Here is a 19,868-nt window from a genome sequence, read left to right as displayed (position 1 = left end):
TTTTCTTAATTACTATGTTTGTTCCATAAATTAGTTATTAAATCGTTACTTTTCACCTTTTTTTTTGGCGTATACATGTAATGAAAAACATGTAAATCTTACATAAAATTCTTTAATACATAAGATTCTTACTTCATTAAATTTCTACCTATCTCGACATAATGCTTGCCTTGGCATGCTAGTTTAAGCATACATCGCTACTATTCGTAACTTGGTAATAAAGCAATACAAAAGACATTTCAAATACGCATTTCCACGTTGGTCATCTTCTTTAATTTAGGGCTACGATATTTTCCAAAAAATGACCAAAAAATTGTCTAGATTTAATTGCTTATGTTCTAGCGGTAAGTGTTTTTAACCTTTTATAAAAATTAATGAGTATTAGTGTAACTTAAAAAATAATTGTTAAACAAAATACAGGAAGTACCAACTTTTATAAAAAAAACAATAAAATCTAAAATAATTTTCTATAATTTAGTTAGAAAACAAAACTTTTATTAGCTAAAATTAAAATATTTGGGCACGATGGATAAGAACTCAAATGAATAATTTAATGAAAAAAAACTACTTAATTAAACATAATTCAATATCGAAACTTATTTAATAGTTTCTTTCATATCCTACCATTGTTGAATTTGAATTAAAAGAAGAATATATTAAATGAGTATGTAATTTTGATTTTTCTTTTTGTAAAAAATCTCTTTATTATAGATTAATTTAATTGAAAAAGAAAAAAGAGTATGAATTAAATGCTTTTTCAATTTTTTATGGAAAGAATTTTGGAGGATTATGGGAGGAGTCTGTATGAGTAAATGAGGTGTTATGGGGATTATGGGTAGAAGTTTGTTTGAGGGATTATGGATAAATGGAATGTTATGAAAACTCTAGGGTTTCCGTAACATGGGTCCTAAACCCTCTCCCTTAATACTCACCCCAAACATGGCCTCAAATCTTTATTTATTAGAAACATTTAAGAAAAGACCTAGTTTTGCTAAAAAATTTCACTAATGTCCTAAAATAAAATTTATCATCTTGATTAGGATTTAGTATATTTTTATGACAATTATAACCTTACCATAATTATTGGTTATAAATGATTTTTGAAATTAAATACAAAATATTTCCTTATTTACATGGTAACTTTTCAAAAATATAAAAAAGCGGTAAAATATTTACACTCTATAGAACAATTCCAAAAATGAAAAAAGTTCAGAGGCCTACCGTGTAAAATATAAAAGATGTCCCGTCAACCACGCCATCAACAACGCGCGCCTAATATATTTGCGATCGTTTAGATATGATATGACTATAATTTATACGCGACCGTTTAGATATGGCTACAATTTATATGCGATCGTTTAGATATGGGTACAATTTTTATCTTTTCAATTCCATCGTTTAATTTTGTTACACGATCGTTTACTTTTTTTACACAATCGTTTACTTTTTTTTACACGATCGTTTACATTTGGCCACTCCAATCAAACGATTTTTTTTTCAAGATTTTTATACACTTTTTTTTTTTTTTTTACAATCGTTTATGTTTTTTAAACGATCGTTTACATTTGGCTACTTCAATCTAAATGATTTTTTTTCAATATTCTTTATACACAATCTTTTATTTTTTTTACATGATCGTTTACTTTTTTACACGATCGTTTACATTTGGCTACTCCAATCTAAATAATTTTTTTTTCAAGATTCTTTATACACGATCTTTTAGATTTGCTATTTTTTTGTACACAGTCGTTTAGATTTGGTTACCCAAAGGTAAACGGCGTAAAAAAAAAAAAGAAATACGATGGAAAAAATCGCAAAAAGAAGAGAAAAAGTAGAAAGACGATGGAAAGAAATCGAAGCGAAAAAAAAAAGAGTAAAAGAAGAAAAATGATGGAAAGATTAAACGACGTAAATAAAGAATTGAAAAATAAGAAAGATGATGGAAAGAAATCGCAGAAAAAAAAAGGAATGAAGAAAGACGAAATCGCAGGGAAAGAGGGGGAAGACGAATCGAAGAAAAGAAAATGGGAAGACAAACCTGGAATATTTAAAAAATGGCTAATTTTATGGGTTTTGTTACACGGACCGTAAATACTTTGGTGTTTTGTTACATTTATACAAGTTTCCCTATTTACATTATATTAAATTTATTATATAATTATTACTTCTTTACTTATGCTAATAATTACAATACAATTTTAATCATATTCAATATTATGTTATCATTTATGGTAGATTTGCAATTATTATCAAATAAAATATCTTCTAATATGGAAATATTTTATTTATTAAATTTAATGTATAATAAATCATCAATATTATATTTATCACCATGTAAAACATCATCAATTTTCATCCGACATCGAAAGAAGAAGTAAAGAAGAATTGACAAGCTTCAATGTCGTCATCATCATCAGCATCGAAGGGATAGAAGAAGATGTAAATGTGGGAGTCATCACGTAAGCCAAAATCAACGAGTGAGATCCTATCATCGCCCTAGGAGATGAGACGTTCGGGATCATGATCGAGAATGAAGATCAAACGATGAGAAGGTTGTGTTGGAATAATATTAAGAATAATTATTATGTGTTTTAAAATTTATTATGATGTTATAATAATAAGAATAAGAAATATTTAAAAAAAAATCACCTACTTTATAGATAATTTTAAAAAAATATCTCAAAATTTTATCTATTTTTTTCACATTTTCGTTCCCACGTTTTACATTTTTCATATGCCTATATAATATACTATATATTTTTCGTAATATACTATATATTTTTTCATATACTTTAATTTGTTGACCGGAAATTACATATTATACTATATATTTTTCATATATCCTAAAAAATTGTTGAAATGTGAATCACATAATAAACTATATATTTTTCATATACCAAAAAAATTTTCCAAAGCATGAATTATTTAATATACTATATATTTTTATATACTCTAACAAATTTTGTATAATGAACAGAATAAGAAATAACGAGACGAAGAGAGATCAAACGAAATGAAGAATTTTTTAACAAAGTCTCCAAAAGAAAATTAATTATAGAATAACTTTGATTATAATATTACCATAATAGTATTAATTACATATCATATTTTTAATAAATGTAAATCTTTGTCCATTTTCCTTATTTCATTTTTTTAATTTTTTTAATATATTATTAATAATAAAGATAGGTAGTTTGATCATTTATTGTGTAAAATTGAAGCTCATTGAGAAATTTATAAAAAATTTGGTAATATTAAGTTAAACTTGTAATAAAACATTATATTTTAGGCTATAGTGGTTAAAATCGCATTTATTTATTTATGTTTTGCTCACATTAACTCTTCATAGTATTTTACATATTCCAACCACTATCAGAGCATCATCAGTTCAACATATTACAATTTATTGAAAATGTTCAAATATAACTTTGTATAAAAGTGTACATCATACATATATGGACTCTCTAGCGTTTCGTATAAGAACACTGAAAAAACAAATTGGGTTTTCGAAGTTCTACTTCCATTTTCTTAAATGCTTTCTATGTATCAATAATATTCCCAAGAAAAATGTGCAAAGTGAAATGGAATACCTTTATGGTAAGTGTTTTCAAATGAATGCAACATTTGTTTTAGAAAAAAAAAAAAAAAAAACTATTCACAAAAGTACCTAAGTTGAAGAAACCTCTGGCAAACAACAAATGAGAATGGGAGTTAAAATCTCCAAAGTAGCAATGATCATCATATCACAATCTCCCAATCTGTAATGAATTCAAAGAGAAATCCAAACAATGTCACAATATCCAGCATCTGCAACCTTTAGAATCTTGCGGACCTTCAAACCATCGATCCCATAGCGGATTTATGGGGCCGTGGGTTCTACAACCAACCAAAAATAGAGACAGAAGAATGAATAATTTTTTAAAATTCTGTTGTTGAAGACCAAGCAATGAATTTAAAGAGAAGAATAGAGATCCTACAGTGGGAGAAGAGGGTCTGGTCTTGTCTCCACATTGCTCAGCATTCTGACAGGTTCAAAAAACAGCAATTTCACAAATGAATTGGAGAGTTTCATACTTTTATTTTAAGTATTATTTCGTATGGGTACTCAATTCAGCAGATCCGAAAAAAATATCATGCTTACTCTTTACATTTTGTCGATGCCTTGTCCAGTTTATCTAACTGTTCCAGTTCTTCCTGCATTAGAATTCACAATGCTACAAAATTAATCCCCTCTTAGAACCAATCAACACCAGTTCATGAATCCAAGCATATAGTCATGATCAAGAAGCCCAAAGAAGCTTACCCTATCTTAATAATTTAGGATCCGTTTGGAATGACTGCCTAAGTTCTCGAAAACGCTTTTTTTGCACTTTAAAATATTTCTTAAGCAATTAGACAGTCACCCCAAACAAGCTCTTAAACCTTGAAATCTAGTGGTGATTCAAATAGGAGGTCTAAGTTTTAGAAATATCAGACATTGTTCATATAGCTACATATTTAGTCATTGGACATGAACTGTGGTCAAATTTATATATACGAACCCATAAATCAAAGGGAGTTTTGAAAGCAGACTAAAAAGATGAAATTTAGTTTACTCTAATAGCATAAGCTTTTAAAATCAATGGTGATTCTTGGGTAGGCTGTAGGCAGGACCTTCATGAGAAAAGTGCATATTTGGAATCTGATGGTCAAACTATAAGAACAGTAAAAACAAGGAACATCATTCTTAATTTTAACCTTTAAAATTGAAACAAAAGATTTCTCTAAGAGCCAACACTTATCATTTCAGTACCATCATTCTCCAATCGTGAGAACAAAGATAATCTGTTTGTCTTTAAATGTTATCTCTAAATATCATATTCAGAAAGGTTTGAAAGCAGAAGTCAACTAAAATTTCCAATCCAATCAACAACTATGTAATGGGAATAACATCCAACCAAACAAGGACTCATGTACCCAACAAAATTTTGACAGTTTCCCCTTGGAAAACAGAACCAAAGTAAACATGAACACTAACAAAAAAAAAAAAAAAAAAAACTTCAATACAGTTTCCCCATCCAGAAACATTAGAAAAGGAAGTACAGAGCTTATTCACATTACAGTTCAACATTCAATTCAAATTTTCTGGAGTACCCATTTTCAGAAATAGGCTTCTAAACATTTGGTAAGTGATAATTTAACAAAACACATTCATAATCACACACAATCAGAAACCTCAAAAAAAAAAAAAAAAAAAAAAGAACTAACCTCCAGAAACCTTGCTTCTTGCTCGAGCCGCTTCACTTCAGCTTGAATCCGATGTTTTCCTCTGGTATCAATCGAAGAAGAAGAAGAAGACTGAACCCGTCGGGTAATTGGGCTAGCCGATTGGGACATACCCGATTGGTTCCCCGATTACAAGAACTAAAAATTCAAACCCTAAAGCTGGAATCTAGTAGTAAGTCAATAAAAATCAAACAGAAGCCATTAAAGACGAAAATAAGGAAGACCCAGAAGCGAAGATGGAAATTCCTTGAACCCCTTTTGGCAGCAAGTGATGGATCTAAAGAGAAGTTAGGAGGAGGAGGCGCTAAGAGTCAGTTCGCTTTTGGTGGGGTGTTTTATTCAGCATTGTTTTGGCCCTTTTTCAGGCGAGTGGAGAAGGAAAAAAAAGGGAGTTCTCATTTTTTGTCATATTCTATAAAAGAAAAATAAATTTTTTTTAAAAAAAAAAAGGAAAAAAATTCTAGCTTTTTGTGTGTAGTGTTTTTTTGTCTGCTTATGGAGCTTTTTTTCTCCCCACCATTTTTGCCGGTCTATTTAATTAAACAGAGTAAGTACGAAGAAGAACAGTAGAAGAATGGTGATGGCGAGGATGATGACTCTCAAATTTGAGACTAAAATTAGAGTTTTCCTAAGATTTTGAATATGTTCTTTTTATTTAATGTCTTTTTTGGGAATATCAAATGTTTACAACCGTTTGAATTTATTGAGAGTTTATGTTTCATGTTATTCTTTTGATATTTTCAGTCTCACTTTTTCTTTCTTTTTGCTTAAACAAAATAATTGAAGTGTTACTTTTGTTCATGGTCATACAACAGAGTTGGCCAAACCAAATTGACTCCCTCTCCTCCTTACAACAACAATAATAATAATTGACAACCATTAATCTCTCTTTTTTTAAAAAAATATTATCTTTTTAGAAAATGTTTTTATCTCAATTTTGTTTCCATTTCATTCACGAGTCGGATTGGATCAGTTGGAGGTAAATTATGAATTTACCTCAAGCCCTCGAATTGCCAAAAATTGAAGGTTCAACATGCAAGAGTCAATCCAACCTAACTCAACCTATAATTTTTATGTATGGGTCGGGTTAGTTCATCAGGTTGTTTCTTTTTTCTTTCATAATTTAGACAAATTTTCTTTCTTTTATTTTTCTCTAAAAGTTGAATTTTTAGATAACCAAAATAATTTACTTATGTAAATAAACTAAATATACATCAAAGTTTTCCAAAATTTATAATCAAACAAACAACAAGCATTTTATAAAATACAAATATTTAGCTTCAAATGCATGAAACCTCACTTCATGTAAAATCTACGTCTACATTCAAAATCATTGAAAATGGGAATAAAAAACATCAAAAAACTTCTATGCAAAAGCTTAAGTCCACATTCAAATTCATTCAATAATAGTAATAATACTAATAATAATAACAACAACAATAAAATCAAGTTGACCAAACTACTAAATCCTATAACCTAACCCAACCAAATCTGAAATATTTTTTTTTTAAAAAAATTGAATCCAACAAAACCCAAAATAAAATGTAATCCAACCCTGATTAAGTTGGATAATCTGAGTTGGTTAGGTTGTCGGGGTTTTTGAACATCACTAATTTCATCTCTAAATTCGTAATGTTAAGGTCTTATTTAGTTCGTGATCCAAAATTTGCTTTAAAAAACAAAAAATTTAGTAGAACAAAAATCTTTTAGTGAATTTGAAAAACACGTTTTACTCAAATTTAAAACTTCAAAATTTGAATTCAAAATTTAAAATAAAATTGTTTTTGTTGTGAATTTGAAAATAAATTTAAGAAAAATTGCACCAAATAGCACAAATTAGAAAATAAATAAAATCTATAGCATAAGGGAACAATATTTGCAAAAAGGGGCAATTTTTTGCTCCTCATATGGTAAACTTTTTAAATATGTCAATTATGCCCTTCAGTTTCCTTCCTCTCGTGCTATCAGTGATGACTTCTATCATTGATATCATGCTGTCAATAATGACTTCTATCAATAACAAATGTCTAACATATTAATGTATTTTTCATGAATTTATCACTGATAACTTGAACGTTGAATTTCTATATGATATAGATGTTGATAGCATAACCTGAAATCTATACTTTGTTCCAACAAAAGTTGCAACTATATCAATTTCATTTATACTATTAGTGAAAGAAGCTATCATTTGGATAGTATGTTATTACTGATTAAAAGTTATTATCGACAACATGTTAATCTGATCTCTTTTCTTTGTCCATTTATGCTAAAAACAAACAACCAAAATATCACTTATCGTAATATTACCTTGATATCATTGATATGTAGTAGCCTAATAGGGGTATTACTTATAAATGCTATCAATGATATTTTTCTGTTGTTATCATTGATAGATATTATTAGTGATCAAAATAGAAGAATATTATTGATAGTAGCTAAAAAATATCAATTGATAGCTAATTAAACCTCATCAATTGAAAATTGTTATGTTTACCACAAAGATATCACTTATAAAAAATATTCTTCTAATTAATGATATCACTTATACTTACTATTAACGATATTCGTCTAGTGTCATCTTTGATAGATAATGTTAGTGATATCATTTTACATTGTTAGCAATGTAGAAGAATTACTTATAGTAGCTATAGGGAATATTAATTATAGCAACATCACTCATAGAAGATATCAGTGATAACAAATGATACCATATTTCTCAAATTGAAAGCTATTACTGATAGCAATTATCAGTGATAGCATCTAATTATAACAACCGATACCATATTTCTCAAATTGAAAGCTACTCTACATTTCAGTGGCTAACATTGATAAAACCTATCACTGATAGCTTATCAATTTCATTAACCGATAACATATTTCTCAAATTAAAAGCTATCATTAATAGCATTTATCAATGATAGCAATGTATAACAGTTATCGATTGCTATCAATGAGTTTTCAATTAAAAAAAACCAGTAGGAATTAAATCGAAACAAACCCACCTAAAAAGTTTAGGCACGTTTTGGTTTTTGATTTATTTTTGTTTTTTGGTTTGTTTTTATGTTTACAAAAACAAAAAAGACAAGAAAAACAATTACAATGTCTTTACATATTTATTTTTAAAAATAAATTTCAAAAAGCACTTTTAAAATAGCTATTTTTAGAAACAATAAATTATCATTTTCTTTGTTTTTAAATTTAAGATTAGTTACATCAATCACAAAAAAAAAAAAAAATGATAGCATATATAACATAAGGATAAAATAATTGCATATATAGCACAGAAATAGTAAAAAAATAAAATATCCACGTCAAACCACCATTTTGACGTTTCTTATTGAATTTCTCAAATTAAAAAATATCACTAATAACATCTATCACTGATAATTTATATCAGTAATATATGCTATGACTGATAGCTTTCAATTTGAGAAATGATTATTTTACATACTTCTTTTCGATTTTTCATATTGAAAGTTATCACTAATAGTTACAATTAGTGAATATCATCGATAGTTGTTTTCGGCTGTTCTCAATCATGGTTACTATCAATGATACTTATTTTTTCATTTCTTCAAAGTCAATATTTGTTAATTAATTTAAAATAAGTATAAATAATTAAGTTTTACTCTTTTTCATTCTTATTAAAATTTAAATTCAAATTCAAATTCAAATTTGATTTTATAACTTTTGTCAGTGTAAATTAAGAGATTAAAGTACAAAATAGGAAGAAGAAAGCTTAGAGAATGAATGTCTTTTTGTATTTTGTTGTATCATTCAAATGTTCTAATAGCTACTATTTATAAAGTTTACAAGATATAAAAAGGTAAAAATACTAATAAAGTACTAGAAAGATATTCTAGTGATATGTAATTGAAAAAAACAAAATATTAACCTGGTATAATTTTGGATTCGAAGTTAATGACACTATAATTAATACAATTAGAAACAAAAAGTATAATGACACATAGGAATTGTTACCTCAATTCAACGTAGCATCATCGTTACATCTGGGGCATTTGTCCAATTGAGAAAGAATACTTACTAGAGCTCAAGAGGATTTATAAAGTATACAATTTACCTAATTGATGAACTATCTTGCAATACAACAAAATCTTCACAAGATAAGGTCTAGGCTCCCCTTAAACTTGTTGAAGTCTGGTTCACTATGACCTCTATCTTCATGCTCTCTTCGAGCAACCTCTAGATATAAGTAAAGTTGGGGTCCCCTAACTTGTATATGATTCTTTTGATCAACAATGTTAAACACAAAGTCAAATAACAACAATCTTCACAAAGATTGTCAGGAAGGAAAGAGACATTGGTCGTCGTCTAGGGATCTTTTTCTGATGAATAACAATCTCTAAAGAACTTTTTCTAATGATCAATAGTTCAACAATGTGTTGAACAAAATAACCTTGCTTGATACACACTTTTATATACATTTTTTTCCAATCATACAAAAAGCAACCAAAGAATACCTTTTTTATATACAAAGCCAAGAAGGAAAGAGAAAATGACGGTCATAAAGATCGCAATCAAACAAGAAAAAAATTCCAACACTCATGAAAGACAAAAAAAAAAAAAAAAAAAAAAAAAAGATGAAGATTAATTCCGAAAAGGAAAACACAATAGCATACAAAAGGCAAAGAATACAATAAAATTTTCAATCTAATAAAACAGTAACATTAATCTATGGACATCTATACATAATTCAAAATTTTATTTACATTTTAAATTAAGTAGTAGATATTAATATCAAAGGCTAAAAGTGAGTAATTTAAGAAAAATTAAGGTTAAAAATGTAAAATTTGAAATATGTGGACTTTGTTAAAACAAAACTTAAATGTTAAGAAATGGTACCTAACGACTAAATTAGAATGAAGTTCAAAATTACTTAATGTATAAATATAACATTCTAAAACTAAAAAAATCAAAGGTTAACTAAATCCAAAATCTAGTGACTAAAAAAAAGTTTTTTTTCACCAAATTTTGTTCATACAATAAAGGAGTTGGAGAGATCCAAATTAAACCGCACGTTCTCTTCTATCACTAATGCTAGTTTTGACTTATTAGTTCCTAATTTCAATTAACATAACTTCAAAGGTTATGTCGCAAATTGATATATTTTTCAAATAAGTTTATAGCTAAAGAAAATGAATTTGAGAGTAGAACTATTTCATGTGAAAATTTTCTATGACTTGACCTTTTTAAAGTTAAAAGTTGGATGTTGATATGAAGTATATATAACTTACACAACCATTGGAGAGTGTCATCGGCATCTACACAAGGGAAAGTCAACAAATTTAGTACTTTCATGAATTAATATTTCATGAATTAATATTAGTTTCTTATCCTTCTAGAAGTGATTCAAGTACTACGTACCATTTTTTCCTATTCGTGTCCCTTTAAAATCTTGGTTCGATCTTTATTCTTCCAATTATTTGAACTCATTTATTTTCTTTCCAAAAAAGAAAAAAAAGAAAACTATATCAAAGTATAATAAAGCTTCATGACTTAAATTTATGGATCTTGAGTTATGTTGATAGGTACCTATTGATAGGCCTATCAACAACTTAAAGAAGAAAATGACCTTAGAGAAGTGATTTTGTGTCCATCTTTAGTATTTATTGATTGAGCTTTTGTTGAATGTTGTCATTGTCAACCAATATGTTTTTTTTTTTCTTTTCAAAATTAAATCATGTGCAATTGAATTATTGATTAATGTAGCTTTCTATATCATAATTGGATAGATTATTTAATGGGAAAAACATGAGAATAATCGAAGTTAATGTAAAACTTAAACCAACATAAATATAGATTATTTTTGTAATTGTTTTATGTCATATAATTTGATTCGTGGTCATGAATTTAAATTATTAGAGGATTGGTAAATGTTTCAAAGTCATTATTATTTTACGTATGTCGTCATATAATTTGGTTCATGAATTGAATTTACCGTCGACTTTTGGAGAAAATTTTGTGGTGGATTAATATAAAATGTCAGTCTTTTATTATTATTAATCGTTGTTGCTTTCATCATTTGGTTTTTAATTTATCTTATAGTAGTTTTTGAATACAACAAACACATACGAGTGAATAAAAAAATTAAAAAATCAAAAAACCAAATCAATCCAAATCGATCCAATGGTTTGGTTTGGTTTGGTTTTTTTATTGTATTTGGAGAAAACTAAAGAGAGTACTGAACTCGGATCGATTTTTGTTGACAAAACTAATGGAAGTCGAACCGAACCAAATGGTATATGTATGCCCTTAAAAATACATTCTTCATTAGGTTTCTTTTTGTATTATAATTATTATGGTGCATATATATTTGTTGTTTAATTAGAAAGAATAAAAAAAGGGCTAATTATTATATAGTGTGGTGTCTTTCATTTGTATAAGTGTCAAAACATATCAAATTGCAATTTATAAAGAAAGTAATAGACCAAATTTTAAATTAGAGTTAGCAAAAATGACCCATTCAAAACAAAGTGGAAAGTAAGAAAAAAATTTGAAGAAAAGAAGAAAATGTCAAAAACAAAGATCAAACCAATAATAAACCAATCCATTGGTTTTATTCTTTTATCGGACATTGGTTTGGGTCCCTTATTTGTAAAATTGATTGGTTCGGTTTGGTTCTTGGTTAGCTCCAAAATCGACAAAATTAAACCGACTACCACCCCTACAAACACATATCTTTGTATTCCCTTTCAAGTTAAATATTCTCAAGTTATAAAGTTTTCGAGTAAAAAAAAAAAGTTTAATTAAGGGCAAAAAGATCTACACCTACTCTTATTCGGTAGAATTTAAGGTAAGAGAATTTTGAACGATACACCTTGTGGTTAGGTTATTATGACAATCAAGTTTCACTACCTCATTACAATGAAAGTCTGCTTAATTTGAAAATAAATAAATAACAAACTAAAAGATTTTACATGTCTTCTTTCAAGCCATCTGATCACAATGATAGGCTTTGTCAAATTCAATTGTGTTTATGCTTGGACCACAAATGATAAGTTTGACTAAAGTTGATTGAGTCTAAAATTATAAATTGGAGTGGGTCGAGTAATGAAAGTCGTTTGAGTCCAAAGTCCAACTCAGTTCATGGTCATTATGGGAAATTGGGCAAGAATAGGCATGAGTCTAATGTTTGAGCTAAAGCCTATGTAAGACCTATCATGAAAACTTCTATATAAATAAAAATTGAAAAGAATTGAAGATCAAAACTATATCTAAAGCTCCGAAGATCCAAGACTTTAGAGATCTCAAGTTTTGAAGATTGAAATTTTCAAGTTCTGACGATCGAAGCTCTCAGATTTTGAAGATCAAGACTCTTTAGGCTCTTGAGCTCTAAAGATCAAAGTTTTAAGGTTCTGTAGCTCTAAAGATCATCTTTTGCTCTCATGAGCATCTATAAATTCCACAGTTAAAGATCAAAAGAACCTTTAAAACTCATAACTCATGATCCAAAATAGAACTTGAGAGCTCTAAAGGAAATAGTATAGAAAATTCACAAAGTAGAATAATACTTCCCAAACTCTCAGGAACAAGATGCAAAACCCTCAAGATAAATCAACCTCAAGAATAAGTTGCAAACGTGTTGAGACAAAATCAACCTCAAGAACAAGCTGCAAAGCCCCTGAGACTAACCATCATCAAGACACAAGATGAAAAGCCCTGAGAATAAGCTGCAAAGCCCTCCAGACAAATCCACATTTGAGAACAAGCTATCTAAGATTGTCTTATCTATTTTGTTTTTGTTTTATTTGTTCCGCTATGCTTGCCCATTTCAAATGTTTATATATACACATGAATTGAATACAATGTAATATTACAATTGTATGTAGCTTTGCACTAACACAAGTCTATTATCTATCCATTTTTGTATGCTTTTATTTACACTTTGATTTTAATTGTCCCATAAAATGTACTTGTTTTAAGCTTTAATTATCAAACATGTTTATATCAAATAGATATTGAATAATATTTTTGTGGTTTGGTGTACGTATGTTTTATATATAGATTTTTTTTTGTACGTCGACACATAGATGCATGTTATGCTTTAAAATATAAAATTTATAGTTTGTTAGAATAATAGGTGACTAACAATTATATTTTCATGTTTTTATCAAAATTTCACGTTATCTCGAAGTTGATTAAGAGAAAGTTACATCACACATCATATTTTTGCTAAGGTTCATATAGATAATTTAAAAATCATTCATTAACTTTTATTTTTTAGTTAGTTTCTTTATTTTAAATTTAGGTATGTATCAAAATGTGATAATATTTAATTTATCTTTTTAGAAATTAATATTATATCTCTAAATTATGAAATAATTTTGAATTCTATTATATCATTATTGAAAGAGAAAAAGAGAGTTATGTAATATATAGAAATATGAATACAATAACCATTGGAGAAGGGATATTCATAATTGTCTTTTACTATTTTAGAATTTGAATGTTTTGTAACAAATATTCATAGAACATTCACAGTGGAATAATACAAAGGTCATATAATATTTTAAACTAAAATTTTGAAAATATGTATATAAAATTATTGATTTGAATTTAACTTTCAACTTTTCTATTTTGGTTTTGTGTCAGTGCTGAAATTTTAAACTTTTTTTTTTAAAATAGCACAAATTTTAAATTTAAAAGCACATTCTCTGAAGAAAGTTCAATTTTAGAGAGTTGATTTAGAAAAGCTAATGAAGAAATATACTGATTGAAAATAAAAGATAGAAAGAAAAGTAAGGTGACATGTTATTTTCCTTCCCCACTTCAGGTAAAAAAAAAAAATAATAATAATAAAAAAATATATATATATATATAATAAAAAAATATACAAGAAAATTTTTTCATTCTATTTACTTATGTCTTTATGTACTAACAGGTGTTACATAGGGAGAATATTTATGTCCCTTTAATTCTTACATTTTTCACTAATTTCTATATTATCTTTCATCAAGTGGTGACTTTTCGAGTGAAATTTTAGGTAATTTAGTGGAGTATAAACAATACATATGTGAGATAAATGTGTAAAAGAAAAACAAAATAAACATATGCATTTATATTCTTAAAAAACAAGTTAATTAATAAGATCCAAAATTTAAAGAAAACAATAAAAAAAACAAAAGATTTAATTGAATAAAAGTAATAACTAGATGAAACGATCCATCATTTTGAGTTTAAAAACAGTAGAATAAAAATTATTGCATTATATATATTACAATGGTAGAATATCAATATATTATTTCAATAATTTAATTACTATAACAATTTTTATTTCTTCAAACAAGATAAAAGATTTTTCTTTAAAAGAGGATAATATGGAAACATTGAAATAAAAAAAAAATTACATTATCTAACTTCTAATCTTATTTTTTATATAAAATTACTGTTAAAAAGAAATTAATTGAAACTACAAGATTTAACTTAGATTGACGCAGTGTAACTAACAAAAATAACAAAAGAATAATAGTTCTAAAGAATAATAGTTCTAAAGAAATAGAAAATATATGATCTCCAACAAATGCTTAACATTAGAAGAAATTAATCATCTCAATGTAATTGATAATGCAATTTTCTAAACTCACACCCTTTATCTTGTCTTCATCTCTTCTTATCTCCTTACACTTTTCTCGAATTGTTACTTAAAGGAAGCAAGAGGATATCATATATTTATATTGAATAAATTGGTAGAAAGCGTGCTAAGAAAATTTTAGAAGGTTTCTTTAAATTTATTATCATGCATGTAAAAACTCTTCAACTACCAATAAAGTGGGTAATTATAACGGAATAAATAATTTTCAATCAAATATTGAAACCATTAGAGAAATAGAGGGGAAGAGTTAAAATTCATCCACTAGTCATACTCATACTCATGCATTGAGGTTGAATGACAAAATTGTTATCAAATGAATAACAAAAACAAAAGGGTAAAATTAGGGTGTAGGGGATATTCTCAACCAAACCTATATATTTTTGGGTTGGTTAAGTTGACAACTCGAATAACCCGAATTGTATTACCAACCCAACCTAATCCATAAAATATGGGTTGAGTTGTCGAGTTGTATTATTATTTTTTTTTATAGAAAAAACGATGACTTTCAAATTTGATATACGAACTAGGGTCTTAGTTGCACCGAGATGAAAGAATTATTCCTTTAGTTATTGGATCTCGGGTCTTAGTGGCACCGAGATGGCCTGAGATTATATATATTATTAATTTAGGTATGATTGGGTCGAACCACAATTTTCAACCCAATCCCAACCCAACTCAACTCACATTTTAAACTAACTCAATCCAAGCCATATTACGTGTGTTGTTGGGTTATTCGAGTTGGACTTACACCTATAGGCAAAATGGACTATAAAAAAATTTGTCCACCTAGATGTTTTAAAAGATGAGGAGGGTTGTTGTTTCCCTTTCCTTTATTACCTTTAAAAATAAAAACAAATTCCTCTTTCCATTATTACCTTTAATGAAGTGAGTATTGTCAACTTTAATGGGAATAAAGTTTTTTCGTATTAATAGAATACTAAAATAGCATCAATCCCTTGAACATGAATAAAATTGTCCAACAGCTAAGAAAGTAAAGAAAACAAAAAAAAAAAAAGTGAAGATGGAAACATTATTTCCTAAATTAACAATAATAATAGATTAGATTAGATTAATAACATAACACAAGAAGGCAACTCAAAGTGAGTAAGTAGGCAAAAACACAAAAAAGGAAGAACTATCAAGTATGACAGTACGCAAAGTGTCACCGTCCAAAATATGACCAATAAAGAAACATTTATTTGAAAGAAAGGTGACCGACGGGTAACGGCATCACATCCTTCCTTCCAATTCAAGAAACTCTCTTCCATTTCCCGAGGGCTTCACACTATACACTGTTGTTGGAGGAGAAAGAAAAATGGCGTCCACAACATCATCATCATCAATTCACAACCCGAAATTGAATCATTGAGCTTATCCCATTCCAAATTTCATCACTGCACTTCCTCCGCTTCAACCACGATGCCGTTCCGATTAGGAGTTTCTCCACGCCCCACCCTCTCCTATCACTTTCCCCATCTCTACCACCACAACTTTCTCCTTCTCCCTCTCGAACGAGAGATTGACATTCGGCACGCGACAGGCACGAGGAGTCTCAGAATTAGGGCTTCCGATGGAGGAGAATCGTATCTTGGAATGTGGAAGAATGCGGTGGAGCGACAGAGGAAAGCTATTGAGTTTCAGAAAGTTGTGGAGAATACCGTGGGAAATGATGATCGCAATGCCGGTGATCCAAGTTCTGATCAGTTGGAGAAGAAAAGTGAGGAGTTTAGTAAGATTCTTCAGGTCCCGCCCGAGGAGAGGGATCGGATTCAACGGATGCAGGTCATTCATCGAGCTGCCGCCGCCATTGCAGCTGCTCGTGCACTTGTCGGCGAGACTGGAACGCTAGCTGTTGGAGATTCGGATGCTTCTGTGAATTTGAATAGTACTAATGACGGGGGGCTGCTCGATCATGAAGAAAGTATGTTTAGCATTATTAAATCTTGAATACTCGACTTATTTTGTTGACTTCCGTAGCCCTAAGTTTTAATACTATATTAATTGAGGTTAACTTACATGTTTATGTAAATTCTTGGCTATTTCTTTACTGTATTCGACTTTCTTTCAAAATGAACTTTGAATATCACTAGTGGTTAACATATTTCCGTTTGGCTTGCTACTTTCATGTTTCGCTAGGCATACCTTCTCTGAATTTCAAGTTCAGAAAATTGATTAATTAATATAGATCTCATAATACTGAAAATAATGGCAGTGTTGACTAGTATAACTAGAAAAGAGTAAAAACCTAATGTTCTTGTGGTTCAGTTTGACAGAAACAATTGAACGGTTTATGTCTTTGGACTTTTTTTTAACATTTTTATGCGGTTGTTCAGGTTCTATTACTAACTCTTTCTTTTCCTGTATTTGTTATTGTTTATGATTCTTCTAGCATTACCTGAATTTCAAAGTGAGAACTCCCTGCTACCTGAGTCTGAAACTTCACGATCTTGGACCCCTGGTCCAGATTTCTGGTCTTGGACGCCCCCTCCTGATAACGATGAGAATGGTAATGCTTTTGGTGAGTTGCAACCGATTGGAAAATCACAGGCATATCCGAAGCTATCCAATTTTGTCGAGGAGAAAGAGCGACCTATTGATTTTCTCTCCATTCCATTTCAGAGTGAAATTTCTGAAAGTGTCAATCCTCTTCTACCACCCTTTCAGTCATTGGTGGGTATGGAAAAATTAGAATCATCAGAAACCAGTACCGAGACACATTCCTTGGAAGAAGATGAAAATGTTGGGATAGAGTTTTCGGTACATGCAGCTGAAGCATCACAGGCGCTTAGCAGTGTAGATAAGGAATCAACAAAAGGAATAGATCCTGATGGGTCACGATGGTGGAAGGAGACGGGAATTGAGCAGAGACCGGATGGAGTGATTTGCAGGTGGACACTAACGAGGGGAGTTAGTGCAGATCTAGCCACTGAGTGGCAGAACAAATATTGGGAAGCTGCTGATGAGTTTGGCTATAAGGAACTTGGTTCAGAGAAATCTGGTCGTGATGCTTATGGAAATGTTTGGCGTGAATATTGGAGAGAATCTATGCGGCAGGTCAGTTTGATTTGTTGCTGATTTGCTTGATTCTTTCACATTATCCTTGGAAAATATTTTCTTTATGCAAGCAGTTAAAGTCCCAATAGTTTGTTTTGTCATCTGTGAAAAGAACGATTTTGAATGCAATATCCTGTTAAAATTATTTGTTTTATGCCCTCAGTTATTGTGCTTAATGGACAGTTCACATCCATCTGCTAATTGATTATCTTTGAAATTGAAGTTTTACTTATATTACTCGTTGGAGATTGCTAGAAGATGGATATGGGAATTCCTCTATGAGTGTGTAATGTACAATGTGTCAGTTGATATATAACAGATTCTTTTGGGTCGTTCTCTTTGATGTTTTTGAAGGATTTATTTATGTTTACATGTCTTACTTTATTTCTTCCTCCAATTCATTCCCTCAACATTCCGCTGCTAACATGTGGTTTCCAATTTCAATCATTGCAGCAAAAAAACTCTTTTTTTTTTACCTTAACTGAAGTTACTGAACTAACTCTTTCAGGAGCAAGGCCTTGTTCACCTTGAAAAAACTGCAGACAAGTGGGGGATAAATGGAAGTGGCACTGAGTGGCAAGAGAAATGGTGGGAATACTATAATACCTCTGGTCAAGCTGAAAAAAATGCTCATAAATGGTGTAAAATAGATCCGAACACATATGTTGATCCTGGTCATGCTCATATCTGGAATGAAAGGTATCAATTTTCTTTTTCAATTGTTAGAGATGCTAATCAACTATTATTCTTGTTGTCCTCTTGACTTGGTCTTTTATGATGCATTCTGAATCCTCTGATTCCCTTTTTCAAGATTTTGTACATTCAATTTGATGATATGCTTCTCAAGAAATTGTCTATTTCGATCTGCTTTAGCATGTAACTTTCCTCTTGCAGATGGGGTGAAAAGTATGATGGACAAGGTGGCAGCATTAAGTACACAGATAAATGGGCTGAACGATGTGAAGGTGATGGATGGACGAAGTGGGGTGACAAATGGGATGAAAACTTTGATCCGAATGGTCATGGCGTCAAACAGGGGGAAACTTGGTGGGAAGGTAAACATGGAGAACGGTGGAACCGTACATGGGGGGAGGGCCACAATGGTTCGGGCTGGGTTCACAAGTATGGAAAGAGCAGCAGTGGGGAGCATTGGGACACACATGCCCAGCAAGAAACCTGGTATGAGAGATTTCCACACTTTGGCTTTTATCACTGCTTCAACAATTCAGTCCAGCTCCGGGAAGTTCAGAAACCATCCGAGACGGCTTCGTAAGTCTTCTTTTTCTTACTGCCAAATGAATATAAAAGCTTGCAGTATAGAATGCTTTAAAGAAAATAGAATGCTTTTTCAGGATTGATACCGTTTTCCTGGCATTGTACATGTAATAAAGAAAACTGCACAACATATTCCTAGACATTGATAATAGGAAACCTTTTAGATCAATAAATTAGATTTCTTTCTTTCTTTTCTGGGATGATTATAGATAGTATCATAGTTCCAAACATTGAAAAGGTCCCAAACCCTGCATCACTCCCCACTATCACCACTAAAAGAAGATTTTCAACTATATATGTGTATAGATATTCTGCATGTAGAAGTAGACTAAGTACCAGTGAGACTGTTCCAAGAAATAGTCGTCACAACTACAATTGGAACCTAATATTTTATTATTATATCAAAATATATTTGGATGACTTTGAATGTCCAGGTTATGGTTGTTTTTACTCGTGTTGTAGTATTGACTCATGATCAATGCCTAGGTGCATTCCAAGATTGTAATGCATCAATCTCTGTGCGTCTCACTTTTATTACACTAACAAAAAGAATTAAAATGCAAGATTGTAATGCATCAATCTCTATGCATCTCACTTTTATTACACTAACAAAAATAATTAAAAGGTTTCTTTTTGTTTAAAAAATAAAATGAATTTG

The 19,868-nt window shown here is 29.7% G+C and overlaps 2 protein-coding genes across 2 annotated transcripts; one reads left to right on the top strand and one right to left on the bottom strand.

The window, feature by feature from the left end:
* Positions 1-3,498: 3,498 nt before the first annotated feature.
* On the bottom strand, positions 3,499-5,810 carry LOC103491222 (guanine nucleotide-binding protein subunit gamma 2-like). The gene is made up of 4 exons (XM_008451086.3): positions 5,248-5,810; positions 4,142-4,194; positions 3,978-4,022; positions 3,499-3,876 (listed from the first exon to the last, which is right to left on the bottom strand). The coding sequence occupies exons 1-4, from the start codon at positions 5,374-5,376 to the stop codon at positions 3,792-3,794; spliced, it is 312 nt and encodes a 103-aa protein (XP_008449308.2). The 5' UTR covers positions 5,377-5,810; the 3' UTR covers positions 3,499-3,791.
* A 10,245-nt stretch (positions 5,811-16,055) lies between these two features.
* LOC103491223 (uncharacterized) lies at positions 16,056-19,400 on the top strand. Its single transcript, XM_008451087.3, has 4 exons — positions 16,056-16,802; positions 17,271-17,935; positions 18,444-18,634; positions 18,830-19,400. The coding sequence occupies exons 1-4, from the start codon at positions 16,301-16,303 to the stop codon at positions 19,206-19,208; spliced, it is 1,737 nt and encodes a 578-aa protein (XP_008449309.2). The 5' UTR covers positions 16,056-16,300; the 3' UTR covers positions 19,209-19,400.
* The last annotated feature ends 468 nt before the right edge of the window (positions 19,401-19,868 follow it).

Source organism: Cucumis melo, chromosome 5, assembly GCF_025177605.1.
Source record: "Cucumis melo cultivar AY chromosome 5, USDA_Cmelo_AY_1.0, whole genome shotgun sequence".
Taxonomy (NCBI): Eukaryota; Viridiplantae; Streptophyta; class Magnoliopsida; order Cucurbitales; family Cucurbitaceae; genus Cucumis; species Cucumis melo.
The sequence above is the reverse complement of the archived record's forward strand: the minus strand, read 5'-3'. Positions and strand labels throughout refer to the sequence as shown.